General features: G+C 39.1%; 1 protein-coding gene across 4 annotated transcripts in view; it reads right to left on the bottom strand.

Annotated features, from left to right (window-relative positions):
- The window catches only part of LOC128982962 (cytoplasmic dynein 2 intermediate chain 2-like), a 131,267-nt gene extending 110,249 nt beyond the window's left edge, over positions 1 to 21,018 (bottom strand). For 3 of the 4 annotated variants that reach the window (XM_054402075.1, XM_054402084.1, XM_054402102.1), the window contains exon 1: positions 20,795 to 21,018. In XM_054402075.1, coding sequence (XP_054258050.1) covers positions 20,795 to 20,853 — 59 coding nt within the window. In that variant the 5' untranslated portion in view covers positions 20,854 to 21,018. The remainder of the gene's footprint in view (positions 1 to 20,794) is intronic. The other variant, XM_054402093.1, reaches the window with a different exon arrangement.
- Between the last annotated feature and the right edge of the window lie 308 nt (positions 21,019 to 21,326).

The raw sequence follows: 21,326 nt of genomic DNA, 5'->3' as shown, positions 1-21,326 counted from the left end.
TGCCGTTTTCATTGGCATCTACCACTTCTAACCTGCACTAAGATGGCGGGCCTGGCCTCAACTGCTTGTATGTTAGTTAGATAGGCGTGCTCCATCTATTGGTCTTATGTGATCGTTGATTAAAGCTAACGGAATTCTGATGAAAATTTGAACATGAATTATTAGCAGTTTTGCAGGGATGATAAAAAATAGTTTTTTTTTTAATTTGAATTGCTTGTCAGTTGGCAACAAATCTTAGAGATGTGTTTACATTTTTTAGGACAAAATTGAATTGGCAGATATCATGGTAAAGAAGCGTACTAGAAAAAGTTACTGTCGCCTCATCCAATTTTTACAACAGTCAGCTGTTGACATGCTAGGCGAGCAACCGCGACAGTGAGGATGGGGAACAGCTGATTTCATGTTCCTAGTTGGCAAATTGTCTGCTAGCTACTAACGTTCACATGCATAAGCCATCAGCGGTAGCACCAGTAGCCTCATTGACTATATAAACACTTGTGTTAAGGTTTAAATACAGTAATCAATGCTATTACTGAATTTGATACTACAGTATATGAAATGGAGAAAAACGTTACCTTAAAAATAACAAAATTTCCCAATTTATATCCAGACCATTTTAAATAGCTTAAAAAACAAATCATTTTGTATATCAAAGTGTTTTTGTACGGTTATTGGTAACAGGACAAATTCAAGAATATTGTAAAATGTTGTAGTTTGCTTGTTTATGGATATATTTTGATCAAACTTGGCAAATTTATTCAAACAATTACAAAACTATTTGGATCATGAACGGTACTCTAGTTTTCTCAAGGTAGGACACGTGAATTGGAATTTTGGCGTTACAGACACAATGACAGAAACAATCAAACAAACGTACAGATATTGACATAAGACTCGTTTCGGCTTTCTTATTATATAACACGTAGAAATAACCAAACACTTCATGAATATACGCAATGTACAGACAAAACAGTAAAGACTTTATAATCTTATAATTAACTATAGTGTTTCTGCCCGTGCTTCGCAAAGGGGTGAGAATCTTTGGGTCTCTAAATCCACCGTAAAAAATAGTATATTTCGTACCTAGGGCCGAAAGCGAGGTTTTGCCGACTCGAGATCGGGTTTTAAGTTCGAGACGAATTCGAGAACGTGAAACGATCGAGAGCTGCAAACCCATTTTGGCTCGTGGTACGAACGCTATTTTTTACCCAAGTATGTTTTGCAATATAACGTCCCTCTTTTATTTATGTGAAATATTTTGAGGAATCAGCAAAATCAAAAACAACAATGAATAGTTGTCTAGGCAGCTGTGACAAAAACAAGTCTATTGCAATGCCATGGATACAGCTTGTGCATTTAATCTTTGTGTATTAATCTTTTAAGTAAATAAGCGAACAAGTGATTTTGCGGCCCTAGGGATGTAAACGCCTGCTCGGCCCCTATACGACGATGACAGCTGGCATGGTCAGAAAAACATAACTTTCAGCCACAAATTAACGTAGGTAAAACAGCTAAAATATCATAGTGTGGTGAAAAAATCGTTACACATACTTGAATTAATTATACTTGAATTAATACACATACGTTACCATGAATTAATTATATGCATAGGCTACAGAAAAAACGGAGTCACTCTTATTGCATATTTTAAGGTAAATTTCTTGTATATTCCAATGAAACTGATAATTTAAAGGCCTTTAATCCAAGTATCTAAGTTCGTAAACCATACATATAATGTGACGATAAAATATCAACGACATAGGATGTAGTTTTATGCAAAAACGTCATGCCTCAACGTCAAATCGTTATGCCTCACGACATTTCATTTGGTGCATTGACTTTAAATCCGATAGTTGTCAAAATTATTGGAGCTTGGAAAAAACTGCATGTAAAAAATCGTTACACTAATAAAAGACGAAGTGAGGAGCGCGGGCAATGAACTACAGCGGCTAGGGCATAGCCACATGAATACCGAACGGAATGAAGGAACTAGAACGGAGAACTGGCAACAGCGCACGCGGGAAGTAGGGGGGGCGAACACACCGCTCGAGCGCTACAACGCATTAGTGGCATCCTGTCCACACACTGTTGATATATACCGATTTGTGGCAAGGTGCCACAATTAAAAACTGGAATGTTAGATGTTAAAATGGAGTGTTCATTAGAAATATCGATGCACACATGTTTCTACCACCTTCCTTCATCCACTAATGGCCGCAGTTTGAAAGATGCCACAATTAGGTGTTTGCGAGTATGCGGTAAAACCCCGTATGTGTGTGTTTGTGTGTGTGTTGCTCAATCACGCATAAACTACTGGACGGATTGGGCTGAAATTTGGCATGATGATAGCTCACATTCCCGATTAACATTAAAGCATATTCTTATCTCAAAAATCCTTTCGGGCTCCGCCCCAGTGGCTCTGTAGTTCCCCATGTTAACCTTATGATTTTTCATATTTAAAAGGAATTAATGAATTTTAACAGCTGTTTCAATTAAACAAGTTGGTTCTGTTCTATGATGTTCAATAGCATCAAAGTTACAAGGATTACCAACAGGGTGCAGCACTATTATTTTTTTTTAATTTATGACAACAGCTAATTTCCAACCAAAAGGTGAGTGAGCGTAGTGAACGAACTTCAACCTGGAGGCGAGTTAGTGTAGCAAACGAGCTAACCTGAAGGCAAGTGAGCGCAGCGAACGAGCTCCAACCTAAAGGTGAGTGAGCGTAGCGAACGAACTTCAACCAGGACGTGAATGAGCCATTGTGTTGAAACAAACACAACATAACCTACAGTCAACAACAACAAAAAGCTCGAGCGACTGACGATTTAGCGGCTGCAGACGACGGCGGCCGGCTAGCTTTTTTTTGGGTTAGCAAACAGCAAGCAAACGTTCCGGATCAGCTGAGCCCCCTACTTTGCTAGAGAGGGGAGCGAGAGGGATGAACCGAGGAACCCTCAGACGGCAAGCAAGAAAGTCAGTTCCTCACCAGCCACGACTACGAACACTCGAGAGCTCTTACGTACTAAAGTAGAGTACCGAGATCGTCGTAATAGTTCATTGGTGAAGTAATAGTTAGCTTGTGTGACACTCCAATACAAATTGTAAGTCTTATATTTCAATAGATATAAGGTAAACCAAGTTAACTATTGCCAGGGTGTAAAATACTAGTTTTTAAAATCAGTTTTACTAGATTTTATATTTTCACTCCTGTTAAACCAATGGACTTAGGCAAAGTTGACTTTTTTTTTTTATAGAGGGCCAGGCTTACAAGTTACCATGGGATTGCATCGCAGCTAGAACAGCTTATTGTGCACCCTCGTTCACAGGTCCTCATTCTCCGTCAAATCCCAGGTCCTTGGTGAACCGTGAGAGCCTCTTGACTATGGTGACCTGTTCTTCCCTTTGATCTCCCATCAATAGGCCAAGGGATCTCATACGCAGACCTTGTAGGGCTGGGCACATAAATATACCTTCACAGCTTTCACAAGGTCTCTGGCTGGGGCAAGCCGTAGCGAGATTTCCCTGAAAGGTCTCAGCTCCTGAACTTGCTTGACCAGCCAATCCTTTGTGGCTGCGTCAGCACAGCCTCCACCTTTCTTCCTGGAGGCTTCATTAGAGTCAGCTTTGGGGATACCACCCTTGCTCTGCTTTTTCCCAGCATCCTAGTTCCCGGAGGAACTGGCTTTGCAGGCAGCAGAGTTAGGGTGCTTGGCAGCCCACACCAGCCTCCTCTCACTTCTGGATAGCACCTTTTCGCCTTTGGCTAAAGCATCCGCTATCCTCCATCTTTGCAACTCGCCCCTGGAAAGTCGTTTTTCGTTCCTTTCCGGTTTCTGCGAGCTTGTCGTCATCGTCAGATTTCAGTAGACCTTCCTCCTCCATTTGGGTCAGACTGTCTACATTGTTCTCACGAATACCGGGTATTTAAGTCCACCTCCCCAGTGACCCGATTAGAGAGGTAAGGGATGTGTACGACTGGGTTACCCCTGGTTCCCAGAAGGCTCCGTTAAGACACTGAATATTAAGCCCCCAGTGCCACAAGACTCTTGGCACGGATCGCATTACACCTTAGTCTAGGGCCCCCCTCACTTGGTTCTGTAGGTGGACCAACACCCAGTGGCAGAAGGTAGCTCTCCGCAGCTAACAAGTGAGAGTTGGGGTTTAGGTTGTGGCCAATCTGCCGAACCAACCCCGCATGCGAGGTTTGGCCGGAACGGCGCGAACTTTTCTCCCACTCACTAAACCCCCATACCTTCCCAAAGTTGACTTGATTATGATGGTGTGTTAAACCCATAACGTAATGAATACAATATTACAAGGCCAGTATATTTTTGATCAATTTTAGTAAGCCCAAAACAATTTAATCTCATCATACGAATTTATTAGTAGTAGCCAGTGACTACTGAAGTTAGTTGTGCTAGTTTAGCACGTCCCGATCGGCACGCATGGCGTGTTGATAGTAGTGGCCTTAGGCCTGTGTTTTACGATGCTTTATGGATTCAAACTACGTGTTTGCCATAAAGATGTTAGAGATTAATGGAAACCAGAAGTGGATAGTTCGTTTCGGCCTTGGTTACTTGTTTTAATTTTCGTTTCAAGTAACAAGGCATTTTTATGTCCATTCTGTCTGGTAATTTAATCTCTGATTATTTAACGATGTATGGTTAGTGTCATGTGAGATAATCCGTGACTAACCGTTGAATTATTTCATGTTTAACGATTTATCTGTGTTTAAATATTTTGTGTTATGAGTTTACGACAGGTGATGAGATTGTTTTGGTGCGAATTGGATAACGTTGGCCTATGGTCTGGGACTGGCGAGTCGGCGTGGACTCAGCGTGTCTTCGGCAGCTGTGGTAGCGTGTTGAACCTACCTTTGGTGACGACCATGGAGCTCTACGACGCTTCAGCAGCTGCGGTAGCGTGTTAAACCTACCTGGAGTGACGACCAACTCATGACACTGGATCTAGCGATTCGTTAGCGGACGGAAGGTTGACGTGGAGCAGTCAGCTAGCCTACTACGATTCTCGAACGGCTGGGGTTGTGTGATAAACCAACCAGAGGAACTCATATCACGCTGTTGGCCAGCTTCGGTGTTCTTCGATTGATTATCCAGCGGCAGTGGTAGCGTGATAAACCAACCATTGCAACGGAGAACAACGGTCAGCGAGACAACCGGGGCTTGGTCAACGTGTACCCAACGAGTATTGAACCGTTGTGGTGGATCTTGGCGTGGTGTAAACCCAAGTAGCTCGCATCGGGGGTGGCACTCAACAACGACGAACGGACGGCCACCACGGGACTCACTGCGGCGGACGGGGCAGTGACACGGGACCGAGTGATAAACCGGATCCCCGATGACTACATGCGAAGGGTGCAAGTAGCTCGCATCGGGGGTGGCAAACGACAACTACGAACGGACGGCCACCACATCTCACTGCGGCGGACGGGGCAGTGACACGGGACCGTGTGATAAACCGGATCCCCGAGGACTACCTGCGAGGGGCGCAAGTAGCTCACATCGGGGGTGGCACTCAACAACGACGAACGGACGGCCACCACGGGACTCACTGCGGCGGACGGGGCAGTGACACGGGACCGTGTGATAAACCGGATCCCCGAGGACTACCTGCGAGGGGCGCAAGTAGCTCGCATCGGGGGTGGCAAATGACAACTACGAACAGACGGCCACCACGGGACTCACTGCGGCGGACGGGGCAGTGACAGGGGACCGTGTGATAAACCGGATCCCCGAGGACTACATGCGTAGGGTGCAAGTAGCTCACATCGGGGGTGGCAAACGACAACTACGAACGGACGGCCACCACGCAGATCACTGCGGCGGACGGGGCAGTGACACATGTCCGTGTGAGAAACCGGACACTCAGGACGTCAGCGACGAAAAAGTACGAGTAGGCTCCCCGGCTGTAGTACCGAGATAGGGCGCGCGGGCTGGAAAACCCAGGCCCCGGCGAAGACCAGGTGAGGATGGCAGAGCCCTAGCCTACGACGAGTGGGGGGGTGGAACGCACCTCAGCCTGTAGCCGTGGTCGACGGGTGAGCTCGAACCCTATGCTACAGTGGCGGGTTGAGTCGGCTAAGTTCAAGGTACCGCGACATCACGAGTCTGTGTGCAGAACCAGACAGACACCCAGGACGGCGGCGGAGACCGACGGGGCCGAGGACTACCGGCTGTAGTCTCGATTGGGGAATCTCGATCCATCTCCATATGGTCGAAATGTAAACAAAATTGCAGAGTGAACTTTAAAGGCCTCTGGGGCAGAGCCCCAAGGAAATGTACATCGTTTCTCTTTTGAAGGCTCACCTACAGACCAATACCTTTCTTTAGACACCCCTACCAAGTTTCTACGCCCAGCCGTTCTCTCAAATTAGCTGTGACAAAAACCTCGTTTTCCTCCATAAGAATAACATGGGATGGGAATTTAAAGGCCACTGGGGCAGAGCCCCAAGGGAATTCTCCATGTTTCTCTTTTGATGGCTCATCTACAGACCAGGACCTTTCTTTAGACACCTCTACCAAGTTTCTACGCCCAGCCGTTCTCTCAAAATAGCTGTCACAAAGAAAAACAGTTTCAAATTAATATATAGAATATAATATAATATAAAAGAAATTGCTAACAAACTATCCGTTAGAAACTATAAATATTTAATAAGAAATGAACTGATTATAAGACTAAATAAAATTAAACAAAATCCTAATAATTTAAAATATAGGTCATTGAAATTTATTCAAAATTTGGCTGTTCAAAATAATATAAAAATTGTAGATAAAACTAGAAAAGAACTGATTGGATTATTAAATGATTATTTTAAAAATAAACCTATTCCAAAAGAAAATGTGATAAATATTCAGGAAGTATCATCATTAAAAGGTTAATTTCAAGAATATATTCTAACAAATACAAATGATGATCTAGATATATCTGATTACTTAGAATCACAAAGAAGTGAAGTTAAAAAATTGATTGAAAAACAAGAATTTAAAAATAAAAAAGGACAATTAGCTTTAACATGTGAATATAAAATAAAATTGGTAAGTGGTGAAGATCAAACAAATACAATGTATTATGCTCTTAGGAGTTCAGATATCTTAAATATTGATGAATTTATTGATGATCAGTTCAATAAGTTGATATTAAGAGAAAATTTAAATCAACCATCAAACGGTAGTGGTTGGTCATTAAATAGATGTTTAGAATTAAATCTAAAATTGAGTAAAAATAATTCATTAAATGCTGGTTCATATATTTGAGTTGCCAAATGAAATTAAAAACAAAAAGTGTTGTATAAATTTTAAAAATAAAGATGAATACTGTTTTATTTATGCCATTAGATGTGTAATTAAAAGAGATTCTGAACGAGTTAAACAGTATCAGAGTTATATAAATGACTAGCTGTAACCCGCGGGCTTTGCCCCGTTTAACTTCTTCATTTTCAAAATTATCTCGTTCGCATGGCTCAATCACGTCCTGGTTGAAGTTTGTTCGCTACGCTCACTCACCTTTAGGTTGGAGCTCGTTCGCTACGCTCACTCACCTTTAGGTTGGAGCTCGTTCGCTACGCTCACTCACCTTTGGGTTGGAGCTCGTTCGCTGCGCTAACTCGCCTCCAGGTTGAAGTTCGTTCGCTACGCTCACTCACCTTTTTGTTACAAATTAGCTGTTGTCATAAATGTAAAAGAAATAATAGTGCTGCACCCTGTTGGTAATCCTTGTAACTTTAAAGCTATTGAACATCATAGAACAGAACCAACTTGTTTAATTGAAACAGCTGTTAATATTCGATAATTCCATTTCTCATAAGGTTAACATGGGAAACTGCAGAGCCACTGGGGCGGAGCCCGAAAGGATTTTTGAAATAAGAATATGCCTATATGTTAATCATATGTTAATCAGGTATGTGAGCTATCATCATGCCAAATTTCAGCCCAATCCGACCAGTATTTTTCGCGTTCACTTGTCACAAACATACATCCATACATCCATACATCCAAACTTTCTCATTTATAATATTAGTAGGATGACATTTTTAAAGGTTTTGATTATCCAAAAACATTAAATGATATAAAATTGTTTGAAAAAATATCATTTGATCCTAAATATAACTATCCATCATGTCAATTAATGTTTATAGAATTGATGAAGATGAAAAGATTGTTCCATTACAAATATCTGAAAATTATGATGCAAAATTAGACATTGATTTGTTGTATTATAAAAATGGTGACAACTCACATTATATATTAATAACTGATTTAAGTAAATTAGTTTCTAACCAAGTTTCAAAAAATGGTCATAAACTTTGTAGACGATGTTTGACACATTTTTATAAAAATAGTGATTTGAATAATCATTAAATAATTTGTAAATCTCTTGAACCTTGTCGACCAATTATGCCATTTCCTGGTGAAACTGTTAAATTTAAAAATTATTATAAAAAACTCGAACATCCTTATGTAATTTATATGGATTTTGAAAGCATTCTCAAAAAGATTAATACTTGTAAAAATAATCCAAACAACTCATATACAAATAAAATTCAGAAACATATACCTTATGGATTCACAATTTATTTAGTTTCTAGAGTGACTAATAAAATGTATAAACCAATTTGTTATAGAGCAAAAACAGATGAAGAGTTGAAAAATGTACCAAATAAATTATTTGAATACTTAGATGAGATTTCAAAGTTTAAAGCTAAAAAATATAATTCGAAAAACAAAAAGCCTATGAGTTTAACTAAAAATGAAGAAATTGAATATCATAAAGCAAGTGTTCGTCATATTTGTGAAACTAGTGGTTTTGATAATGACACAAGACGAAAGGTAAGAGATCACTGTCATTTAACATGAAAATTTAGAGGTGCAGCACATTTAAGTTGTAATTTAAATCTAAAATTTCCACAAAATATACCTGTGTTTGGTCATAATAGTTCGAACTATGATACACATTTGTTTATTAAAGAATTAGCTAAAAAATATGGTAAAATTGATTTAATAGCAAATACTGATGAAAAATATATAAATTATTCAGTTAATTCAGGATATGGTTATGAATTTGAAGATGATAAACCTAGAAAATTTGTAAAATTCTCATTTGTAGATACGTTTAGATTTACGGCCTCATCAATTGACAAGTTAGCTAAAAATCTGAAAGAATTTAAACACTTGACTAAATTTATAAAGAACATTGATATAATTGAAAAAGATGATGAAACATTTGATATATTATCTTCTAAAGGTATATTTCCTTATAAGCGCCGCTTTTGACACTGTAAATAGAATTCATTAATGTACAAACTTTCATCTTTAGGTGTGTCAACAAAGTTTTTGAATATTTTAAAACAATATTACAACGGAACAAGTGCCTCTGTCTGGAATCGAGCAGGTGTTACAGATAGTTTTAATACAACGATAGGTCTGAGGCAAGGATGTGTGGCGTAGCCCTAGTATGTTCAATTTATTTATTAACGACATGCCGGAGGAGATTGGTGGAGGAGTTTTGTTTGAGGGAGTCAAAGTGAATATTTTAACGTATGCTGATAATATAATTTTAATTTCTCCAACAGCTACTGTCCTCCAGCATATGATCAATCGATTAGATAATTATTGTTCACGTTGGAATCTTCGTGTAAATCTAAGTAAATCCAAAGTTATGGTGTTTCGTAAAGGAGGCAAACAACTAGGGTCTTCTGATCGTTGGTGGTACAGAGGCGAGCGTATTGAAGTGGCTAATGAATATACTTACCTTGGTATTACTTTAACTCCCTCATTATCTTGGGTAAAACATTTTAAAGCAAAAGAAAAAGTTTCTAAATTAAGTTAGCTATTAATTCACTTTGGGAAAATCTTATAAATAGAAAGGAAGTCCCACTCAGTGGCAAACAACAGACGAGACAAACTGATTGTTAAACCACTCTCTGAAGATTGCAGAATTCATCCAAGCGCTTTTTTGTCCTCTGTACCACACCGGTAATGTCGACTGATCTTTGAAGTTTTTAAACGCTCTTGGTTTATTGGATTTTCCAATCATGCAAAGTTTGAGTTTATTGTTTCCTGTGACGTTGCTGCAGGCCATTATTGTAACCCTCTCCTTTTTCTTCTTATAACCTGGAGCGCTATTTTCTTCCTTGGAAGCGAGAGTGCAGCTAGGTAGCATTTTAAAGTTCAAACCACTTTTGTCACAGTTGTATAACTGGTCCCCGCTGATTCCTTCCTCGTCAAGCAGCTTGTGTAAAAACATTTTAAACTCTCCCACAGCGTTTCCATTTGCTGACAACTTTTCTCCGCTTATATGAAGCTTTCTGACCCCATATCGATTCTTCCACTTTTCCAACCACCCCTCACTGGCTTTGAAATTGGGATCACTTCCGATTTCCTTATTAAATTGGAGAGCCTTTTCCTGCAAAATGGGTCCAGACACGGGCAGTCCTTTTGATCTACATTGTGTAAACCACAAAAATAACGCTTCGTTCACTTTGTCATTCACGGCTGTTTTCATCATTTTGCACTTTTTTACAGTAGAACCCCTCATATCCGGCCACCACGGGACCAAGCCCCTGGCCGGATAACGATTTGGCCGGATAAACCAACCTACTATGAAAATGACAATTCATACCTAATAATAATAGGTAATCAATATATGCAATCAAAAGTATCATTTAATTGTGTTCTGGGATCATTTTTAGAAAAACAAACATGTCTCTAAAAAGGAAAAAAAAAATATTTGTAGGTTAAAGTCATTACTGTAAGTAATGAATGTACAAATATTATGATTCCAGGTAACAAAACATATTAAATGGAGGTTAAAATGACAATAAATTGTACTTAAAGATCATTAGGACTTAAATGGTACTTGCATTTCTACTCAACATTCTTAACCATTTTGTGAAATACAAAAATTAATGTACTCGTACTGTACTGTACTAAATCCACTTTGGAAATAATCAGCCAACTGATCAGAGGTTAGGCCTACTAGCTCAACTGACTATAGTGACTCAGCAAATAAATGTATAAACAAACAGATAAATAATGAGAACAATTTATTTTATGACTTGAGCAGTCACAAAGACTAGTGCTTGTATCTAAACGTCTGTAAGGTGTGAGAAAAAAATTTTGATATTGGCTTCCTGGAAGGGGCCGGATAAACAGAGGACCGGTAAAACCAAGGCCGGATATGAGGGGTTCTACTGTATTCCTGAACTTGATGCCTGGTTAGAACACTATTTTTCTATTTTTTCACAGGATTTTTTCCAGTCACTCACTGTACTAGTCCCCACTCCCAATCTTTTATGCACTTTCGCCCGCTTGCAAACGTTTCAACGCATTAAGTTTGTCCTCCATCGTAATGACAATTTTTTTTCTTTTTTCGGCCATAACAACTTATTCGCCTCTAGCACTCTTCCTTCCCGAAACTAAAATGAACCCTACAAACAAAGACTAGGTCACTGAGGCACAACAAAGGCAGCACTGACAACTGACACAAGTGATGCTTTGTCGTCGCCGCGCATGAGTGGGGTGTTGGCGTGGGTAGGAGGGATGGGGGAGGAATTCTATTTTTGTTTCGTGAGTCAGTGACCTTGCCCGCGAACCTGCATGTCGCACAACCCTACCAGTGCGCCAGCGTCTCCAACCGGCCTACAAACAGCGACTGCTCTGTCAACAAACATTCGTCCTAGAGTGTTTTTGAATTTTTGCATTTTTTCAAAATCGCGTCCGGATATCGTGTAGCCGGAGGGGGGGGGGGATTAAATTGATGGACTTATGGGGGTGATGGGTACATTGCTGGGAATTCGTGTAATCAGAAGGGAATAAACAGGGTAATGCTAATAGGTTATCTGTGTCTGGACCAAACTTAATTTAAGCGTGCTGAATCTGCTACCAATAAAACTAGGAAGATTGCTGGGGACCAGAGGGACGGAGACCTTTTACCCAGATCAGAACACTTGCCTAGCCAGCTTTGATTTAAACTAATTTTTTAACTAAATATTTAACTGTAGACCTATCCTTCCAACTATGAACTGAACATGGATAATTGCTTACTAATATTGATGAGTGAATGAATGCTATGTAATTGAATACTGAATGTGAAATATGTATGAATTGATTGATAACTATTAAGTTACATTCTGGGAACATGTGGTTTAGTTTTTCATGTTTAAGAACGTTAACCGATTAACCGATTAACGCCAACCGACTAAGTTGTGATTTCCTACATTTCAATGGTCGGGTGAGCCAGAAAGGCTCCCCGCTTGTTTCCTGACTTAGCCAACCATAATTGGTACTTATATCCTACATAATCTATAAGTATAAAAGAGGATGTTTGTATATATATAAATATTTTTTTTTTTTTTTTTAAGAGGTTGGCGGCCTCTTTTAACCTTGCATTTGCCCGTCCACATAGACTACAGATCTGTGTGTGGAACGTATCCAGCAAAGCAAGGGGTGAACCGGTACAGTACAAAGGTGAACTGTACTGATAAAAGTTAGTGGCAGTGACCAGGATCCGAACCCACGACACTACTGCCTTGGGCCCGAAGTCCGCGACGCTACCGACTGAGCCACCGACTCACCGGTGCCAAAATATATATGTTTGGAAGTGATAAACTCAGACACCGCTGAACCGATTGCCACGAAACTTGGTACATACGTGTAGAATTTCATGGAATAGGTTTATACACCATCAATTTCGTGATCCGTTCAATCGGCTCCGCCCCAGTGGCTCTGGAGTTTCCCATGTTAACCTTATGAGAAATGGAATTAATGAATCTTAACAGCTGTTTCAATTAAACAAGTTGGTTCTGTTCTATGATGTTCAATAGCATTAAAATTACAAGTATTACCAACAGGGTGCAGCACTATTATTTCTTTTTACATTTATGACAACAGCTAATTTGCAACCAAAAGGTGAGTGAGCATAGCGAACAAACTTCAACCTGGAGGCGAGTTAGCGTAGTGAACGAGCTAACCTGAAGGCAAGTGAGCGTAGCGAACGAGCTAACCTGAAGGCAAGTGAGCGCAGCGAAGGAGCTCCAACCTAAAGGTGAGTGAGCGTAGCGAACGAACTTCAACCAGGACGTGATTGAGCCATGCGAACGAGATCATCTTGAAAATTAAGAAGTTAAACGAGGCAAAGCCTGCGGGTTACAGCTAGTTGTAACTAAATATAAACTTATCAGTTTGCGGTCGCCGGTGTTAGCAATTTTACAGTTTTTTCTTCGAAGGATCGTAGACCAAGAACAAGAAGGAGGACAAGAGTAGGAAGGTGGGGATAGAGCGTTGATGCAGTCGCGGCAGGCAACGAGATGGTCATGCAGCCCGGCTTCGCGAAATGCTTACACTATATAAAATATAGCGTGCCACTATGCGTCACAATCGGAGGGTCCGGATATGGGAGATCGGATAAGAGAGGGTTTACTGTAGTTACATCACATTGGCCAAGATAGAATACTCGTCGGTCCTACAGTCAGTATAAAAGTTAAGAAAAATTTACCAAAACACGTTAGCGAAGGTGAGGATGAAATAGCTCCAACTGAGCGTCTGCAGGATTTCCTGAGCGCTCTCAGAGCTCAGAGCCTTCGATTAAATTTAAATAAATTGATCAGTCAAAGCCGTGACAACTTCGTATCGACCCCTGGATTTTTCTCGGCTCTTTCTGAGCACTCCGGGGAAGAAATTCGAGTGTGGCCGGTTCTAGGGGTAGGCCTAGCCTGACTTAGGTGAATACTAGTTTATTCCCCCCCAAGAATTTTGCGTCACACTTTCCGCAGATCTATTTATGTGTAATAGAAAGTGGTTCTTGGTGGTTCAAGACTATTATTCAAGATTTATTGAGTTAGTTGAACTCAGTGATCTGTCCTCCAATTTGGTTGTAGGAAAGTTAAAAAACATTTTTGCAAGACATGGATTCCATACAAGATTCGGACTGATAGTGGAACTCAATTCACACCACAAGAGTTCAAGGATTTTGCAAAAAGAGTATGGGTTTAAAACAACTACCACCAGTCTGTACTTTCCTCAGGCAAAGGGTGGTTCTGAGAACGCAGTGTCAATAGCCAAAAGAATATTGTTGAAAAATAAAGATCCAAATCTAGGGTTATTAGTTTACCGCACAACAAAGTTAGAATCGGGACTGTCTCCAGCAGAGCAGCTTTATGGGAGAAAATTGAGGTCAAATCTTCCATCATTGAAAGATTTTAAACGCATAAAAGAGAGAATGAAGAGGAATTTTGACAACAGGAGACGAGCTAGTGAACTAAAACCTCTGGAAGAAGGGGATAAGGTCTGGATTAGAAGCTTGAAATGTAAAAGAGAAATCTTATCAAAATCAGACATTTATCCCCGATCATATTGGGTAACACTAAATAATGGAAGACGGCTTAGAAGAAATCTATGGCATCTAACACTATAGCCATTAGAAGAAAGACTACATATTGATCAGCCTAATACAATCCCTCATGTACCTGATCAACTCAACCACGACTCTTATCGAAGAAGCCAGAGAATCCTAAGAAGACCAAAACGATATGATTAAAAGAAGATGTGTGACAAAGAGAGATGTGGTGTTATTAATTAACCATACTAGTGTACATGTTGCTCGAAATCGAGCAATTTCAAATAAGTACATGAGTTGAGGAGTTACAAATAAACAAATGACTTGTTTAAAAACTAATAACAGTCATAATTTCCGATGATTTTAAAAGAGTCAACTAAAAGATTATTAACTGATAAAAATACTCACAATTTACATAACAGTCCTATTCCAGTTTAAAGGGTTAATGTTTAACTATCAAACTGTCCATGGACGGGAAAAGGTAAGCTTACAATTTAAGTCAAAGTAAAAAGGCTGTCAGCTTTTATAATGTACCGTAGGCCTACCTAAGTTATTTAGCCAATTTGTAGGTGAGGGTGTAGGCTACTTTAAACTCTACAGAACAGAGTTAGGCAAAAACTGGCAGAACTCTGAAATGGAGTTATTTAAATCATAGACATAGGCCTACTCATATGCCAAATCCTTAAAATAAAAATTCAATAATTAGTAACTTATATCATTAAACACAAACCAACATCCAAAACTATACACATTTTTAATACAACATAGATAATTTACACATTGACTGTTTACAATTAACAACATGTGTTCTTCTTCAGGCATTTGACAGTTCTGGTTGTTTACATTTAAATGTCAAAGCAAATGTAATATTTAATTTCTGACAACAGCTGGAGTTTCAAAACAATATTTGTTTCCCATGTTAATCTTATGGAGAAATACAAAACTTTAAAGGGCCCCAGGGAATCACTCTCTAATTATTTACCTAAAAAGAAAGTTTCCTGCACAACTTCACGTTACGCTCTTTCCAATGACACCAAAAACATGTCAATCGGTTCAGTAGTTTCGGAGGAGTAATTGTCACAAAAATCCTGCTTGCGTATTAAATATGTAATAGATAGATGTTTTATGTTTAAAAGACCAGATGAACTGATTATTTCCTATTATTTACTTTTTGTTTTGAGATGAGTTTTTGAAATTACTAGATAAAATACTGTTCCAAAAATGTTCATTTTGATTAATTAGATAGTTCTTCACACAACCTACCAACCTCACATGTCTTTTTCAACTTATAAAACAAATTTTAAACTGTCCGAGAAGTTTGGTTGGGTTAGGTTAGGTTAGAATAGTGTCAATTTGTTGTTTATTCATTTTATTAAAACTGCCACTACACTATTATTATCCTTATGGGACATAGGCTAACGGTTACATGGTCAAAACCTAAGCTAAGCCATTCGGTTAAGTGAAGAGAAGAATTAAATGAATTCCTTCTTCAATTTTCTTTTCATAATGCAGTCACCAGATCCAGATTAAATATGTCTGACCTAGAGGTGTTTATTAATGTTAATTAATTTTAATCAAATAATACATAGGCCTAAGTTATAGCCTACTTAAATTAACGTAATTACCTTTCTAAGTGTGGGCTGTGAGGGTAATATTTACATTAAAATGGCATGCCGGTATAATCAATCAATAAATGTGAATTGTGCTTTTAACTTTGATTTTACAGTGCTTAAACATTGTAGTGCAGATGCAATGTTCCTAATAAAACGTTAAAATAAACTTGAAAAATCATAGTAAATTCAGTTTTTGTGGCAGCAGAAAAATTGGCAAATATTTACCGTACCTACACTGGGATATTATGTAATTTTTATGTCTAATTACAGAATTTTTCACGCTGAATCCAAAAATGCAATCAGTTTTTGTCGGAGATTCCTAAGTAGCCGTAGTGGCCGTAAAACGAAGGTTAAGATTACGAACCTAAGGATAATTGAGCGGTACTGAAGGTAATGGTAATATGGCGTGGTCTGAACGAGTCCGTAGGCCTACTGAGTGAGGAGTGAGGACTGAGTGAGAAGAGCAAACAGCTGTTTATAGGCCTACTTGATCTAATGCGGAATGAAATCAAATCAATTAGTTTTGAAATTTGAAACCCAAATAACCAGTTCTTATTTAGGCATGTGTGGAAGGTAGGTCGGGTTTTATGCGGATTCATGACTGTATTAGGTGTTTTGAAGTGAGGTTAGATTAGGTAAGTTAAAGGTTAGGTTATAATGAACCGACTCATTAATTTATAAAAGCTAAGTTACTTCAAGACTGTTTTTGCACAATTAAATAGTGGGTGAAACACAATGAAATATCGATATCAAAAATGCTTCGCATTATAACCTAACCTTTAACTTACCTAATCTAACCTCACTTCAAAGGACTTAATACAGTCACGAATCCGCATAAAGTCCGACCTATCTTCCTCACATGCCTTTTCTGACATAAAATGCAATTTAAACATTAATATTAAGGTTGGGTTTGGTTAGGTCAGATAAGATTAGATTATGTTTAACATCATTTATTAGTTGCTGATACATGAAATTATGCAATGTGGCACGTTCTCACTTTTAGGCACAATGGGATTAACTTAAATGTACTCCCTATGGCATGTTCATTAACAGACGTTGTGGAATGAGGATTGGAATGAGGACGATCATGTCGGCAGTGGCCTAGCTTCTATTACTGATATTTTACGTGAATTAAGATTACATTAATTCTATTTTGTTAATTATAATTTATGTTGATGTGATTACTTAATAGTTTAAGTTATGTATCGTAATGTAGTTGATTTAGGCCTATTGTATTTTCTAAACAGCACCAAAAAGTCCATTTTCTTTTGAAAATCTAGTTATTGCATAAACTTATTGTAAGTTAACTCATAAACTTATTGTAACTCTGATTTTGCTCTCATGGCGTCATGTGTGGTTTTTTCTGTTTAGTATCGAATGTAAACAACTGACAGCTGTTTTTATTTCTACTCCACAAACCTTCCTCCCCTTTAAGTGTTAGTCGCCACTAGAACTTGGACTCGTCCAAACCACAAATATGTGAATAACTCAAGAGAAGTGAAGCTTGACATTAATTATATAACTGTACGGCCACTTAGGAATCTTTCCAACAAAAACTGATTGCATTTTTGGATTCAGCGTTCAAAATTGTAAGTTAGCCTAAACATCTACAAATTACATCATATACCAGTGTAGATAAGTTACGGTAAATAATTACCGAAAAATTGTCTGCACCATTGTTTTCAAATAGGCCTAGCCTAAAAATCTTATTTCTAATGATATATACCTAACTTACTATAGGCCTAGTACTCTTGGTCACCCTCATCGCAATAATTACCACAAACAATAGTGTAGAGACGGTTTAGGTAGGCCTATCCAAAAATATGTTTTTGTCTGGTTGTAACTTAATATCATTCTGGGCTGCTTGTGTTACCTATGCACTGTGGTGCAGTTTCTTGAGACGTTTCATGGGCTAGCTTAATTGAGCGAAGCTCTTATACGTCGACTCTTATGCATTTCGTAATACGCAAACTCCTCCTAGACGGCTGAATCAGTCGTTTTTAAATTTTGCATGGTGATAAAGACCATATCGGCGAGTGCCAACATCTATATGGCGTTAAAAAAGTCTCTCAGGAATCCGCCCCCATCTCAAAGTTTGGGTCTCAAAGTTTCAATGTAATCCTTATGGAAGCAGTATTTGACACATAAACAAAGACATATGATCAGCTGTTGACTTTTGAATGCGGTAAATAAAGAAATAGTTGATAGCATTATTCCACAGATATAAGAACAGATGGATCATAAATATAATCAAATGACGACACTAGCTTGAGCTCCGTGACGTAGGAAGTGGTGAAGGAAGTAGTAAAGGTTAGCAGTCTGGAGTGTGGAAACTTTTTATAACGATTAGATTAAGGTATCTGGTATCTGCAATCCTAAAATGCTATTAGAAGGGAAGGAAACAGGTCCGCGACGTAGGAAGTGGTGAAGGAAGTAGAAAAGGCGAGGTGTTCGGGGAGTGGGATCTGTTTATGACGATTAGATTAAGGTATCTGCAATCCAAAAATGCTATGGGAACGGAGGAAAACAGGTCCGCGACGTAGGAAGTGGTGAAGGAAGTAGTCAAGGCGAGCTGTCTGGAGTGTGGAAACTGTTTATGACGATTAGATTAAGGTATCGACAATCCTAAAATGCTATGGGAAGGCAGGAAAACAGGTCCGCGATGTAGGAAGTGGTGAAGGAAGTAGTCAAGGTGAGCCATCCGGAGTGTGGGAACTGTTTGTAACGATTAGATTAGGGTATCTGCAATCCTAAAATGCTATGGGAAGGGAGGAAAATAGGTCCACGACGTAGGAAGTGATGAAGGAAGTAGTCTAGACGAGCTGTCCGGAGTGTAGAAACTGTTTATGCCGATTAGTTTAAGGTATGTGCAATCCTAAAATACTATGGAATGGGAGGGAAAAAGGTCCGTGACGTAAGAGGTAGTGAAGGTAGTAGTAAAGGCAAGCAGTCCGGAGTATGGGAACTTTTATTGACGTTTAGATTAAGGTATCTGCAATTCTAAAATGCTATTCGAAGGGAGGAAAACAGGTCCGCGACGTAGGAAGTGGTGAAGGAAGTAGTCAAGGCGAGCTGTCCGGAGTGTCGAAACTGTTTATTACGATTAGATTAAGGTATTGACAATCCTAAAATGCTATGGGAAGGCAGGAAAACAGGTCCGCGATGTAGGAAGTGGTGAAGGAAGTAGTCAAGGTGAGCCATCCAAGGTGTGGGAACTGTTTGTAACGATTAGATTAGGGTATCTGCAATCCTAAAATGCTATGGGAAGGGAGGAAAATAGGTCCGCGACGTAGGAAGTGATGAAGGAAGTAGTCTAGACGAGCTGTCCGGAGTGTAGAAACTGTTTATGCCGATTAGTTTAAGGTATGTGCAATCCTAAAATGCTATGGAATGGGAGGGAAAAAGGTCCGTGACGTAAGAGGTAGTGAAGGTAGTAGTAAAGGCAAGCAGTCCGGAGTATGGGAACTTTTATTGACGATTAGATTAAGGTATCTGCAATTCTAAAATGCTATTGGAAGGGAGGAAAACAGGTCCGCGACGTAGGAAGTGGTGAAGGCAGTCGTCAAGGTGAGCTGTCCGGAGTGTCGAAACTGTTTATTACGATTAGATTAAGGTATCTACAATCTTAAATTGCTATGGGCAGAGAGGGAAAAAGGACCGCGACGTAGGAAGAGGTGAAGGAAGTAGTAAGGTGAGCAGTGTGGAATGTGGGACTGGAAACCGTTTGTATCAGTTAGATTAATGTATCTGCAAAGCTGAAATGCTATGAGAAGGGATGGAAGCATGCCCACGACATAGAAAATGGTGAAAGAAGTTGTAAAGGCTAGCAGTGTGGAGTGTGGGGAATGTTTGTGGCAATTAGATTAACGTATCTAAAATATAAAAATGATATGGAAAGTGATGAAAACAGGTCCACGTCGTAGGAAGAGGATTAGGAAGTAGTAAAGTATGAGCATAGTGTGAGAATCGTCTGTGGCAGTTAGATTAATGTATCTTCAATTCCTAAAATGCTATGAGAAGGGAAGGAAACAGGCCCCACGACGGAGGAAGTGTTGAAGGAAGAATTTAAGGCTGGCTGTGCAGAGTGGGGGAACCGTTTTGGCAGTTAGATAAATGTATCTGTAATACTTAAATGCTATGAGAAGGGAAGGAAACAGGTCTATGACGTAGGAAATAGTGAAGCAATTAGTAAGGCTAGCAGTGCAGAGTGTGGGAACTGTCTTTGGCAATTACATTAATGTATCTGACATCCTAAAATGCTATGGGAAAAGAGGGAAACAGTTTCACGACGTAGGGGATGGTGAAGGAAGTAGTAAAGGTTAGCAGTGTTGAGTGTGGGAATAGATTAATGTATCTGCAATACTAAAATGCTATGGGAAGAGACTGTATACTGTGTAGGTTAAAATGATTACGAAGCACGAATCTATACATATTTTCGATACATGCAATCGTTTACAATCGAAATTTACAACTGAGTTGACAACAACTGATTTTTACTCCATAGAGGCTAAAAACGATTTTTACTCCATAGGGGCTAAAAACGATTTTTACTCCATAGGGGCTAAAAACGATTTTTACTCCCTAGAGAGTAAAAATGCTACTTTCGACCCGCAACGCATGCATTAAAAACGACTGTTTTTACTGCAGTATTACAAACACAATATAATATGAAATCTTGGTGACTCCGCTCAAATTTGTGGATGCCTCTGCGAACGCCACCTAGTTTAAGATAATGTTTAGGACTAACTTAAGGTAAAAATGTAGAAAGTGTTGAAAAAATAGTTATCGACTTTAATGTTCGAACAGTTAAGTTATTGCTTACCTACCTAGACAGTTTCGAGCCAGCAGGAAACCCTGAGCTAACGACCTCGCAGTCAGTAAACATTTTCCGCCTATCTGGTAGCCAAGCCAAAGCCAATCCAATAATAGTTTAGTCTAAGCTAAGTGCAAACTGCAAACCATTCTTTCATACAATTTTAGTGGGCTAGAGAGTAGCGAATAGCGATTAGCGAAATTAAATGCAACAAGGTAGGCTTGATTTGTTTTTCATCATAGCATAGCATAGCTTTGAAAAATTGAGCTTTGCTTAGTTTGACAAAGAAAAAGAAAAATGTCTTTTTTTCCTCTAGTTTGCTTAGCAGGCTTCGGTTTAATAGACCAGGCAGCCTCGATGTACACTGAGTTGTGGTTGCTTCCAATACATCCTGCAATCAAGGTTATTTGTTAGTTTTCAAAAATTTGTTATTGAACATAAATGTGCACAATTAATGTTTCATGTTGCTATTGTACTAGTTTTTGTTATTGTACCAAATTATGTATTAAAGATAGGATTATCGAAAGGTTCAAGGAATTCTTTTA

Source organism: Macrosteles quadrilineatus, unplaced genomic scaffold (genome assembly GCF_028750875.1).
Source record: "Macrosteles quadrilineatus isolate MER2022 unplaced genomic scaffold, UCM_ALF_1.0 Scaffold_1__1_contigs__length_201487025, whole genome shotgun sequence".
Taxonomy (NCBI): domain Eukaryota; kingdom Metazoa; phylum Arthropoda; class Insecta; order Hemiptera; family Cicadellidae; genus Macrosteles; species Macrosteles quadrilineatus.
The sequence above is the reverse complement of the archived record's forward strand: the minus strand, read 5'-3'. Positions and strand labels throughout refer to the sequence as shown.